This window comes from Podarcis gaigeae, assembly GCF_964106915.1.
Source record: "Podarcis gaigeae genome assembly, chromosome: 9".
NCBI lineage: Eukaryota > Metazoa > Chordata > Lepidosauria > Squamata > Lacertidae > Podarcis > Podarcis gaigeae.
Window position 1 is genome coordinate 33,812,547 of NC_139685.1, and position 13,315 is coordinate 33,825,861.

General features: G+C 46.2%; 1 protein-coding gene across 4 annotated transcripts in view; it reads left to right on the forward strand.

The window, feature by feature from the left end:
- SCRG1 (stimulator of chondrogenesis 1) overlaps positions 1 to 13,315 on the forward strand; it is a 75,313-nt gene that overhangs the window by 15,337 nt on the left and 46,661 nt on the right. For 2 of the 4 annotated variants that reach the window (XM_083756123.1, XM_083756124.1), the window contains exons 2-3: positions 8,157 to 8,410; positions 11,730 to 11,878. In XM_083756123.1, the coding sequence (XP_083612249.1) occupies positions 11,848 to 11,878 (31 nt within the window). In that variant the 5' untranslated portion in view covers positions 8,157 to 8,410; positions 11,730 to 11,847. Of the gene's footprint in view, positions 1 to 8,156; positions 8,411 to 9,127; positions 11,879 to 13,315 lie in introns of those variants that run through there. The other 2 variants (XR_014568157.1, XM_083756122.1) reach the window with 2 other exon arrangements.

Here is a 13,315-nt window from a genome sequence, read left to right on the forward strand (position 1 = left end):
TATCTTAGCAAAGAGAAACCTGTCCGTGAACGTTGCCCAAGAAAGGCTTTGGAATCTTCTTGCACGGCCTGGGCTTTTGCTCAGATGCGGCGTGCAGGCGTTTTGCTCTGGGACAGTCCCTACTCCTGCCTCGTGGAGAAGCGAACTCAACCAGAGCAAAGGACGGATACCCAACTCTACTAGCAAAGACGAGAGGAATGGACCCGGGTGTCGCTTTCTTGTCACTCTCCCGGTGTTCTATCAGCCCGTGTGGAATAGCGCTTTCCGTTTCTGTCTCCCAGTCCGTCTGAACACTTTCGCAGGCTGTCTGTAATGGACAGCACAAGGGGCCGAGCAATGTTATCTCAGCAAGCTCATAAATGTATTCAGATGTTGGCTTATTCAATGGAGTCTGTTATTGAGACTGATGCTGGCAAGGTTATTAGGATTAAGGGAGCAAATGAATCGTGTGATCGTTAGAGAATCTTGAAAGGAGGTTAATTCCAGCGCAGCGTTGCCTTGTGTCCCATAGCGAGGGGATAATTGTATTTGACTGTCTCCGAAAATCAATTTGGTCGTCCTTGACTTTGAGGAGGGCACTTTACTTTGCGCACACCTTTACAGACGTGCACAAGCACAATATAAGGAACGGGAGCCTGAGTGTATGGGTGTGATTCCTTGGTAAATGAATATTTGGTTAGGAGCCTTGTCTGGCTGTGAGATAGTGCAACATTCTCTGATCCAAAGCACTCCCTGATGCACTACTATTCTACCTGCAGGGATATATTTACACAGCAGTGTTTTTGTTTTGTTTTTAAATGCCCCTCATCTGTTGTCAGAAGTGACATTGTTATGCAACCACTTCATTTCCCATTCTTTCTGTTGCTGGGGTAGCACATGCCTTAGGCTTGAGTCTTGCAATCTACCATATAGGGTGAAAGAGTTTAGCTCAGCCTTTTCTACTATAGGTCGATATTTTTAAGGAACAATAAATGGGGGAAGCATTCAGAGATACGATCCCCTGGTTTATGTGTCCGCCCACAATCTTATTCTGCTAAAATGTCTGTTTATGAATGTGATTTAAAAAACAACAACAATTGGCTTCAGAAGCATAACAGATTTGATCTTTCTTTCTCTTGCTAAATCAGGGAAAATCTCCATTCTTTGAATATTACAGGAACGCCAACTGTTTTATGTGATCTAATCCAATCCTTTACGCGGGGATTCTTCAAACGGTTTGGGAATATAAGCATTTTTTGGTTGACCAAAAATAGCCTTTCCTAGAATCCCTAATTCTGTCTAGGGAGACATTTTAACCATTTTAAATAGCAGTCATTTTTTAAAAAATTAAAAACGTTATTCTAAAAACATTCCAGCTGCCCATTTCTCTGCCTCGGTTTCTCCTAGAGACGTGTGCCAGCCAGCCTGAGTCAGCCTGTGGCGCACAGCATCCCTCGGGTTAATAATACGAGGGAACTCGAGCGCCACCCACCGCTTTCTTTTGGAAAAGCAAGAAGAGCGCGCAGAACATACTTTTGGCAGCGTTCAGGGCTGGGCTCCAACCGGGCCGAGTTTGCCAACTCCAGAGTTCTTAGGGGCTCTCCAGAGAGCGATTTGAATGGGAAATACATCGGATGGACTGCAATAATCACTTCGAAACGCCCTGTCGGCAAATATCAGTGGGAAAGACTCGGCAAAAAGGTGTTAATGGCGAAGCTGCGGTTTGCCAAATTCTGGCATCAGTACTCTGACTTAAGATGGAGGTATAAATAACCGACAAAAGTGAATGGAAATTTCCAAAACGGAGCGAGGAAGAGATTTAAGAAGAGGATAATGGTCTATAAGGTGAACAGGACATAATGGACACTTAAATAAATCCTGTGTTTTTGGAAGCCCTTTCCTAGAAGGAAGGCACATTGAATGAACTTCTCAGAAAATGTGCTTGGACTCGCAACCTTATTGAGTTAGGAACGTGTGTCTTCGCCGTGATCTATGCGGTATATAACATATAACACGAGAAATGATTTAAGAATCCCAAATCCATGCTTGTGGCTTTGCCCTTAATTAACAGCCTGATATACTGTTTCAAGATGTGCTATGTGGTTATGCGGCCCCTTCAAGGCTAGCCGATTTATCGTAGCACCCTTTACACGCCCTCAAATGGAAGGGCGTTTTCCCGGGAAAATGAGTATAGGACTGCCAAAAGGGCAGGTGATTGTGGCAAGCGGTGTCTTGGCCTAGAGGACCCTCATCGGGATTGGATCGGGAACTTAGGGAGCAACTGGGACACTGCAATAAAATGTTGCAGTTGGGAGTTCTTCTCTTGACCGCAGGGGTGGGGAACCTTTGCCATCCAGATGCTGCTTAACTACAACTCCCATGAACCCCAGCAAGCATGGCCAATGGTCAGGGACGATGGGAGGTGTAGTTCTGGAACATCTGGAGGGCCAAAAATTCCTCATCACTGGTTTATGGTTGCAGCAATCGCTTTTCATATCCCGCTTTTCGCGCGGGGAGTGTGTGTTTCTCTGTCTTTTTAGGTCAAGATAAGCTGGTGTGACAGTAAACATGTTAATCTTGCAAAGTGCCAAAGAACTCTCTGTGTGTACTTAGAACCACAGAAGGGACCCCGAGGGTCATCTAGTCCAACCCCAAGAATCCTGCCCACAAGCAGTCCCTGGTGGGCTCGAACCACCAACCTTCTGGTTAACAGCCAGACGCATTGTGCCACTGGGGCTCCTAACATGGCTTTCTTTTTTAAAAAAATTGTTTGCTAACAATATGTACGCAGAGAATTGTGGTGTCCCGCTCTCTGCCAAGTGCTGAACCCATCTTGACAGAAGCCAGTCTACTGGTTTAGGCTTCCAGGGGGTGTTTGAGGCGGGGGGCGAAGAGCTTCCCATGAAATCCGACGTCGATGCCCTTGCACGTCCCCCTCCACAGTCCCGTCAAGGCTCTCCTTCGGCCCTGGCTCTGCCTTCCCTCTGAATCCTGCTTCTCCCTTCCTCTCCGTCTTGCGCGCATTTCCTTGGAATGCGTCCCATTCATTCCAGCGGGATTTCTTCCTGCTTCGGAATGCAGCCTAAAACTCCCTCTGCAAAGAGTCCTAGGCCAGCCCTTCACACAGCCGGCCTCTGATCGCGATGGCTAACGAGGATGTGAAGAGCCCGGGGCGGGGGGTGAGGGGTCGTCGATTCCCCGGGGGAGCGGCGGGTCCTTTGACACCCCAGTGACTCCCCCGGCCGGGCCCACGCTCCAGCCTTGCTCGCACCCACCGAGTCCTCGGTGCGCAGCGTGACCTCGCTCCCTGATCGTCCCAGCCAAATTGGCTTCGTCGTCTTCCCCTCCTCTCCGGAATGACATATCGCTGGAGCCCTAATGAAGATGAATAAGCTGCTTCCAGAAGCTGTTGACAGATCGTCCCAATAGGAAGGGGGAAAACACCGCATAATTGCTCCAAATACCAGAAGACACGGTTCGGTTGGGAATTGGGGCCGGGGGAGAGAGAGAGAGAGATGGGGGTGGATCTTCTTATGCGGAAGCCAAGCGAAAGAGCGTCGCTGTTGGGAAAGGCAGGAGGAACGAGATAGGTCTGACTCTGAGCCCAATCCTGTCAAAAGTTCGGCTCCTGTGTAAACCCCTCCCAATCAGCAGAGGCTTAGGAAGGGAGGCCAAACTCGGTGCAGGATTGGCTGTTAATAAGGCCCTGCTCTTGATGAGCTGGCAAAGTTGTGTTTGGGCTGCAAACCCACAGAACTGAAAGATCCTCCCCTCCCATTTGGGGGTTTCCCCTGATTTTTTATTCTTCTCCAAATCTTGGGGTTCACCAAATCCAGACGGTACCTCCCTCCTGTCTTGGTGGTGTTGTTTCGGCTACATAAGCAGCATCACTCATACCCTGAACGTCGGAACTTGAAGGAACAAGAGGACCTCTGTAATATTCAGTATATAATATAATTCAGTGTGGAGTGCTTCTGTTCAGAGTTTCAACAATTCCATCCACTTCTCCCTCCTTCTCTCCGGTTTTCTGCTCCTGACCTCCTTCAGCAGCCAGTCTGCATTCTATGTCCATATTCAACCCTCATTGGGTTGCTGTGGGATGGGATTCCTCTTCCCTGACAGATTTAATTTGGAACTCATAGCATCCAAGTGTCTTCCACCCAATGTTTCACTGTTTGCATATGGAGTTAAAGGGCAACATAGAATCATAGCCAGTTGGGCATCCCTAAAGCAGATCTTGAACTCATTTAAGTTATGGTTACCAGATTTTTTTTCAATGAATCCGGGGACATTTTTTTTTTTTGGAAGCTAAGTAGCAACAGGGAGTCAGTAGTGGGGATGGAAAGGCAAAAGACCCTGGGCCCAAGCACACCTGTATATTGTATAAAGGTGCAAATCCCTTCTTTTGCACCCTGTGAAACATAAATGCGCAGAGTTTTTAAAAACTGGGCAATGGTGCCCATTACTCCCAAGCCTCCCCTGATCTCCTGCCCTCTTCCTTCTTTGTTTTGACTGATCGGGGGTCACGGGAGTCACGGACGGGTGGCTGTTGCCCAGTATTTTAAAAAAACTCTGCGCATTTATGTTTCATAGGGTGCAAAAGGAGGGCTTTGCACCTTGCCTGGCAGAGAAACCACATGCCTTGCGCCCCTCCTGGGCAACAGCCACCCAATCAGTCAAAACAAAGGGGGAAAGGGGAAGGGGAAGGGGGAAGGAGATCTATACCAGTGTACAGTGGTACCTCGGGTTACATACGCTTCAGGTTACATACGGTTACAGACTCCGCTAACCCAGAAATAGTGCCTCGGGTTAAGAACTTTGCATCAGGATGAGAACAGAAATCGTGCTCCGGTGGCGCGGCAGCAGCAGGAGGCCTCTTTAGCTAAAGTGGTGCTTCAGGTTAAGAACAATTTCAGGTTAAGAACAGACCTCTGGAATGAATTAAGTACTTAACCCGAGGTCCCACTGTACGTCCCTTCTGCTCCTTCGGCAGTGGTGGCAGCAGCAAGTAGTGAGCAGCTCCTGAAGCCAGCCAGAGCCAATAGCGCTACCAGGTTGGCTGCTGAGACTGCCGCTGCCACATTTCTCAGGGACAGATTTGCAAATCTGGGGACTGTTCCCGGGAACCGGGGACATCTGGTAACCCTAATTTAAGTTGCCATAGGAGTGTGCCAGCTGTTCGGTTCCAGAGAACTCCCTCTTCAGGCTGACTCAGATGCTATCACATGACCACCCTAAGCTGAATTGGTGCAATGTTCAAAGTTCGAACCCTGAAAATGTAACTCCATGAAAAGGTTACATTGGAGAGTTCAAAGCGAAGTCAACAGTTGTTGTGACTTTCTTCCTCTATTGCTTAGTGGTAGAGCATCTGCCTTGCATGCAGAAGGTCTCCGATTGAATCCCTGAAGCTCCAAGCAATATTTAAGGTGATGCATATGACATCTCCCATGTTCAGCCACAAATCCACAGACACATTGCAGACTGCCTGAATGAAGCTCGTGGACCACAGTTTGGGAACCTCTAGTTTAGGAGATTGCCAATTCTAAAACTGCATGCATTTTACTGTGAATTTGTTTTTATCATTCCTACCTTCTGAGTAGGTGTCAGAAAACCTCAGTGGTGGCTGGTGCACTTCATGCTGGTAGGGTGGAAGGTTGGGAGGCCAACAGTAGGTGGAGTCAGAGCCAATGATAGATACATACATACATACATACATACATACATACATACATACATATTCTAGTTTTCTCTCTCTTGCTCCCCACTTCCCACCAAGTTCTGCAAGGACAATGCTATGGCTGAGGAAGAGGAAGCTGGGAGGCAGTACCACCCTTGGGCTTGTAAGTAAGGAGGGAGGGAGATGGGGGTGGGAAAACTACCCATTCACTTTAATGGACTAGCATCCTCTGGAAAAACCACACTTAAATGATTTGAACCCCATCCAATACCTACAACAACATGGCACGTTTAACGCAGTAAGACCGTGACACACGGAACTTGGCTATCAGGTAGGATCTGAAAAAGAACTTTCCTCAATGTAAGAAGGACTTGTATGTGACCTTGAAGTCTTTGCCAACCCTCTGCCCAGCTATGAAGCACATGGCAAAGTAGACTCTGACTGTAAGTGGTTTCTTTTATTTCTATTTTTTTCCTTTCATCCTACAGATGAGCACTTGGTGGCAGTGTCAGCTTGAAAAGGCATGCCATAAATTAGGCAGTGATATTATGTAGCAAGTCCATAAAGATAGTTGGCCGCTTCAGCCTGCATGGTCTTCCATCCTCTCTCTCTCTGTGTTTATCATCTGGCCAGCTTGGGCATGAGATCACAGCTTTCTATTACTTAATACTCCCAAAAATCAGATGGGAGTGGGGTGCATGGTAAGTTTTTCTTTCCTTTGGTTCCTCTCTCCCCCCCCCCCCCCAGTCAGCATGGTTTCTCCACCTCCCTCATAGGGTTGATGGGAAAATATAATGGGCCAGTGCTATGATCACCTTTGAGAACAGCTGGATAGAAAGATGGACTTGGATTTAAAGCAGCATGGAGTTAATTTTGCTTATGGAATGGGGCATTTGTGCTACCATGTCCTGGAAGCAGCTCCCTCCTGCCCTGAAAACCCCCTCCAGATGCTTGGAGACCTTCAGAGAGGCTTTCAGGAGGTGCAAAGGGCTGCAGTCAGGGTTGGTGGCAGTGGAACCTGGTCCATTAGGGCAGATGGAGCAATGCCCTACCAATCTGTTTTCCTTCCACCACCCCCAGCAGTCTCCCTTCTTACACCTCATCCAGTAGGTGGCACTGCCTTTCAGCTCTCTCTTCTTCAGTCTCTGTGTTGTCCTTGTAGAACCCAGTAAGGTATGGCATGGGCCTAGTCAGTGTGCATAAATGGAAAGCCACTTCAGAACCCTTGCATTCCATGACAGCAGTAAGGTAGGACTGTCTACCTACCTACCTAGGATAGGCATTGAAAAAGAGATAGCCCGTTCTCTATCTACCCCAGTCCACCATCTGCAATATGGGGATAAGAGCACTGATGCTTACTTTGCAGGGGTGTTGTAAGCATCACAACAAGAGAAGTCATGCAAAATGCTGTGGACATTTGAAAGTGCTATATAAATGCTAAATACTGCAGGGTAGCACAACTACCATACAAACAACACCATCTGCCCTGACGTAGCATCTCACTGGAATTCAAGAAGTATTTAGTAGTAGGAGCATTGGTAGAATAATAAATATTTTCTAACAGGTTCCCTGAAGACTGACAGAAGGCTCCTAACTCAGTACTTGCTGTCAATCGACTTTTGTTATCCACAAATTCATTCTTATTATGTAACGTAATTGTCTCAAACACTCACCTCCCAGAAGCCTGATGAGTTTCTAAACTTATTAGAGAAAGGGTGGCAGTATCATCAGTACACAAACTGTATTTTTGGAATTTGTAGAACTCTGTGAACTAGTGAGGAATGTGTTTGCTATTCACAAGCTTTCCAGGAAGGCATCAAATGTTGTATCCAAAAGAGAAATCTATACCGGATAGCCAGATACCACTGGGGTCCCCTGCCCTTCATTAGGGAAAGATAGCAATGAGAACAGCCTGTTCATAATTCCAAAGTAGTCCCACAGAGGATCACATTTCGAATGTTATGTCTTATTTAACTGCGGGCTTGAGCCAGAAATCCCAATATGACTGAGAATGACTATAAATGGGCAAAAGCAGACTCTGTATTTTACACACACACACACACACACACACACACACACACACACAAATATGTATAGGTGTGCGTGTGTCTGAGTGTGCATCTTCCTTTTTGTACAGGGTTGCATATTTATTTTAATGTGCATATGAGCAATATCTGTGCGGTTCTTTTGATTAATTTATATTCTTTCAAAAGAACACATTGATTTTGGGGAAAATGCAGACAATTAAGGCTGCAAATCCAAGGGAGGTGGGGAATAGGAAGAAAGCTCTAGTGTCTTAGCCTTGTACCTTGCTGTGTTTGAGATGGCAGGGTAGAAGGAAGGGTGGAAGACTACTCTGCTAGGCTATGTAGACATTGAACGTAAAGGGACCCCTGACCATTAGGCCCATTCGTGGCCGACTCTGGGGTTGCGGCGCTCATCTCACTTTATTGGCTGAGGGAGCCGGCGTACAGCTTCCCTGTAACCTCATTTCTTGCAGCGAGGGAACCACCAGAAGGCCCTCGGAGCTGGACCTCAGTGTCCAGGCTGAATGATGGGGGTGGAGACGCTCCTTCAGAAAGTAGTGTGGTGTCATGACAGACTAGGACCTGGAAGACGAGGGTTCAAATCCCCGCTTGGCCATGAAACTCACTGGGTGACCTTCAACCTGACCTACCTCACAGGGTTGTTGTGGAAATTACATGAGGAGTGGGAAGAACCATGCACACTACCTTGAGATCCTTGGAGAAAAAGGTGAGATAGAAATGCAATTAATTCATTAATGGACAATCAAAACCGACTCTTCTTAGCTCGCATGGTGGCAGCATCTTAAGAGATATTTGGCAATGAAGAAAAGAGTCTGAATACAGTGGTACCTCAGGTTACATACGCTTCAGGTTACAGACTCCGCTAACCCAGAACTAGTGCTTCAGGTTAAGAACTTTGCTTCAGGATGAGAACAGAAATCGTGCTCCGGCGGCGCGGCAGCAGCAGGAGGCCCCATTAGCTAAAGTGGTGCTTCAGGTTGAGAACAGTTTCAGGTTAAGTACAGACCTCCGGAATGCATTATGGTAAGTACTTAACCCGAGGTACCACTGTATACACTGAAGCAGCAATAATCCTAAACAGAAACCCCACGGAAGGCAGCGGAACTTGTTTCTGAATAAGCATGCCGGATTTAAAAGTACATACACACATCTCTGGTGTATAGTGTATTCAGAGGCAATCCTGCTGTCCCCATCCCCCGAAATCAGTGGGAGTTTTCAGATCACCTATTTGGGAGGAAGATGGCCATGAGGTATGTTTTACATGTGGGAATGGGGGGGGGAGAAACATCAAAGCCTGCGCAAGGCACAATGTGGGACGCACATGGGCAGCTCCAGAGGCCTCACCGATAGAAACGTGTTTCCTAGAGTTTTCCAGCTTCTCCCTCCACCCCACCCACCCACCCACGATTTCTTTTCTTCACAGGCAGCATAGCTCAAGGCCGTAAACACACCATTAAGGTTTTGTTCAGAGGCAAGTGAAGGAAAGAACTCTAGACAGACTTCTCCGTTCCAACGTTTCCATTAAGTGACTATTGAAGAGGCACTCGGGAAAAGTTGTCAGATCCATTTTGTTCATGATCCAGTAGGAATAAACATCAAAATATGTACATGTACCCCTTATTTTTAGGGTGTGATGTTTTGAAAAGAGAAGGAGAGGTCTTTTGATTAAATTCACAGTCCCGATAACAACAGATATCTTATGGATATAGTTCTGCTCAGTTCTATTTAAAAACACGTACAGAAACTACTATAGCCATTTAACTTTATTTCTACAGGGAGCAATTTGAAAGGGCTGTAGTCAAAGGCAGGGTCGCCACAGGGATGGTCTATGTCTCTCCCTTCATGTTCAACCTCCGCCCATACCTTTAACTTGTAGCAATATAAGGGGAAAACATGGTTACAAGGATTGTCACTCCCAATCTCTGCTGAGCTGTGGCAAGATTTCAGTCGGTTCCAGGTGCTCACCAAGGGTCTGTGTTCCTTTGAGAATCAATATGTGGTGGAGGCTGTCATAGCTTCAAGAAATAGGATTTATTCATAAATTGACACCTGAATTTAGATGGAAGGAGTCCAGATCTTACAGCATGGCCATATCAAGTGAGTACAGCAGTACAGTACTGGAGACCTGACCTCATTGGTTCCCATCCTAATACCATGGAAGCCTCTGCAGTTCTAACCCCAGTACACACAGCGCGCACACACACACCATTTGAATGGCAATGCCCATCAGCTTGTGTGGGCAGCCTCCTCAAATATTTTATGGGGGGTGAAGGGACCTTGGCCCCTAGGAGTTGGCTTCTATACTAATGTTGACGCTTCAACAAGGGTGGAGGTGAAAAGGAATTTAATCAGAACAGGCTGAGGGTGGACAGGGGGAAGGCTACACACCCTGCTCCTGGACCTTTGCAATGACACAAAATCATAGCAATGTTTGTACAACAAGATTGCTGCACCAGGACAGCAACAAGCAGGTCCCATCCTGTGGTGAGTTTGGGAATCAGTCTCCAGCTGCAGCCCAACAAACCCAAAGAACTTGAGTATATAACCAAGGTGGTCTATCTCCATTCATATCAGGGGCCAGCAGGAGCAAAAGCAAAATGGAAGATCACTCTACAATAGAGGATATACTGCATGTAAATAGTAATTTGTTGTTCGAGTGCAGCTTTTGCCAACCTGGTGGCCTGCAGATGTTTTGGATTGCAACTCCTACCAATCTCAGACAGAAGGGCTGTGATGGCTGGTGCTGATGGATGTTGTAGTCCAAAACACCTGGAGGCCAGCAGGTTGGGGTAGGCTGTCCTAATATCTTCTGATGAACCTGATCCTAGAAAGCGGCTTAATACACAAGTAGCAACACATCTTGAAACACAGTTCTACTCCTGGAGAGAGATGTAGAATTAGCTGCCCCAATTGCCAGCCTTTACCTCTGTCCCTGGGATGCAGGTGGCGCTGTGGGTTAAACCACAGAGCCTAGGACTTGCCTGCCAGCGGTTTGAATCCCTGCGACGGGATGAGCTCCCATTGCTCGGTCCCTGCTCCTGCCCACCCAGCAGTTCGAAAGCACGTCAAAGTGCAAGTAGATAAATAGGTAAACGGCATTTCCGTGTGCTGCTCTGGTTCGCCAGATGCAGCTTAGTCATGCTGGCCACATGACCCGGAAGCTGTACACTGGCTTCCTCGGCCAATAAAGCGAGATGAGCGCCGCAACCGCAGAGTTGGTCACGATTGGACCTAATGGTCAGGGGTCCCTTTACCTTTACATTTTTACCTCTGTCCCTACAGTCTGTGGCAGGATTGGGGAATCTGTGGCTAACCGAAAGATACTGAACTCCAACTCCCTTCTTCCCTGACCTTTGGTTATGCTGACTGAGGCATAGCAACAACAGCTGGTTCAGCAGCTGGCAGCTGGAGGGGGATGGACTTTCCCAGCCATATGGTTGCATTTGATTCTTGCCAGCTTTCTGAAGGTCACACTTGTACCTTTGTTTGCCAGGCTGTTTTCTACACACCCCTCTCACTGTTGTCCATCCAGGCAAGCAAGAAGCGCGATCAGAGTTCAAGGGCACATTCCAGCTAGGCAAATATTATTCAAGGACAATGTGAAGCAGGGATGATGAATGGTGTGGCACAGGTAGAGGGGCATGGCTGAGAAAAGACTCCAAATAACAGATACAGTGGTACCTCGGGTTATATACACTTCAGGTTACAAACTCTGCTAACCTGGAAGTAGTACCTCGGGTTAAGAACTTTGCCCCAGGATGAGAACAAAAATAGTGCGGCGGTGGCTTGGCAGCAACGGGAGGCCCCATTAGCTAAAGTGGTGCTTCGGGTTAAGAACAGTTTCAGGTTAAAAGCGGACCTCCGGAACGAATTAAGTTCGTAACCTGAGGTACCACTGTACTGATTTCATTCATTTGTAAGATTTCTTACCTGCCCTTTGCCACAGGGTGGGTTACAACAAACTTATCATGAAATTTTAAAAAGCTCATTCAATTGGAAAGATAAATAAAACAATTCCAATATAGGTTAAACAAAACAGAAGAGGTGGGTCCACCCCCCCAAAAAAAATCTGTCAAGATTGAGAGACCTGGAGTGCCTCTAGGATGCCACTCAGTGGGGAGAGAGAGGCACCAGTCTTCGTTCATGCATGGATCAGAAGCACAAGACAACCAAGGTCAGTGTCAATTCTTTCTTTCTTTCTTTCTTTCTTTCTTTCTTTCTTTCTTTCTTTCTTTCTTTCTTTCTTTCTTTCTTTCTTTCTTTCTTTCTTCTTTCTTTCACATTTTAATTTCATGCCTACTATATAAATGACCTGCTATACATGAAAACATTTTAAATACACCAACTAAGTCAACTTAGAGATGAGCTTGTTCCTCCATAGTTATAACTGATCTCTCCTGCTGGGTCCTAAGGACTTCTAAACTCTTAGAAGATGGAGCTATTCCTCAGGGCTTGGAGGCTAAATAGATGCTGAAAAGCAACTTTTCAAGCATTTCGCTAATATGAACATGTTGTAGTCAGAATGAAGTATTTTTCAAACAACACACATTTCTCTTTTAAATCAGGACTTGTAGAGAGCAAAAGGACATTCCAAGGGACCTGGTGAATTTTAATAAAAATGTCACGTTTTGTTTATTTGTTTGAATATTCAGCGGGGGGGGGGGAGAGAATAAACCACATTACAGTATTTTTCCAATACAAATGTCATGTTCTGAATGCCTCTACACCCAATTTATAAACTGGCAAAGGGAATATGTCAATAATAAAAAAATATCTTGACTACATCTTGGTGGGGAAGCAGTGAGATCCAGATCCAGAATGTTTTGATGTCAGTGCCCAAAACTTTTGAAATGATTAAAATTATAAGCCAATATTTTTAATTTGATTAAAATTCTATTCATATCACTCAGATTTATGTTTTATTCAACATATCATTCCATATGCATTTATTTATTTACCGCAGAACCAGCTGTAGTATACATGATGCAGCTGATATATGGATTTAATAAAAAAAAAAAGCCAAGGAAAACAACATTCAGATGCTGACACACTGCTCCATGCATCTATGAGGTTCCTACAAGAATGGCCGTCTCCTCTTCTGGGGTTCAGTAGAAAGGATGGGTTCATAGACAGGCACCCTTTTGCTGTCTCTTCCACTTAGCAAAGTCTTTGCTTCCACTAAGTGAAAAACCCTTGCTCCTAAAGGAAATCCACATATGCACAAAGAAATGTCTTGATCAAGTGGATCTCCCTTTCTGCAGGCACACTAGAATCACTTAGCCAGAGATGATCCCTTAGGTGCTGGCTACATATTCCAGCCTATCACGGGAGCTGCTTTTCTATGAATTCGCCCAACAGTGTTGCTGCCATACTTAAAAGCCTGCAACCACATGGGCAAGGCCTAGCGTCAGGATCTTTCCTTCAGAATAGGCACTACCCACCACTATCACCACCAGGAGCATGAGTACTATTCTAGAGGAAAGACTTGCATGATAGACCTTATTCACATACTTGCACACTTTAAAAAGTGACAGCTGCCCTGCTGTCATGGAGAAGTTGGAGAAGTTGATTCCAGGATGGGGCTATGACATGCTGAGGAAACCTGAGTCAG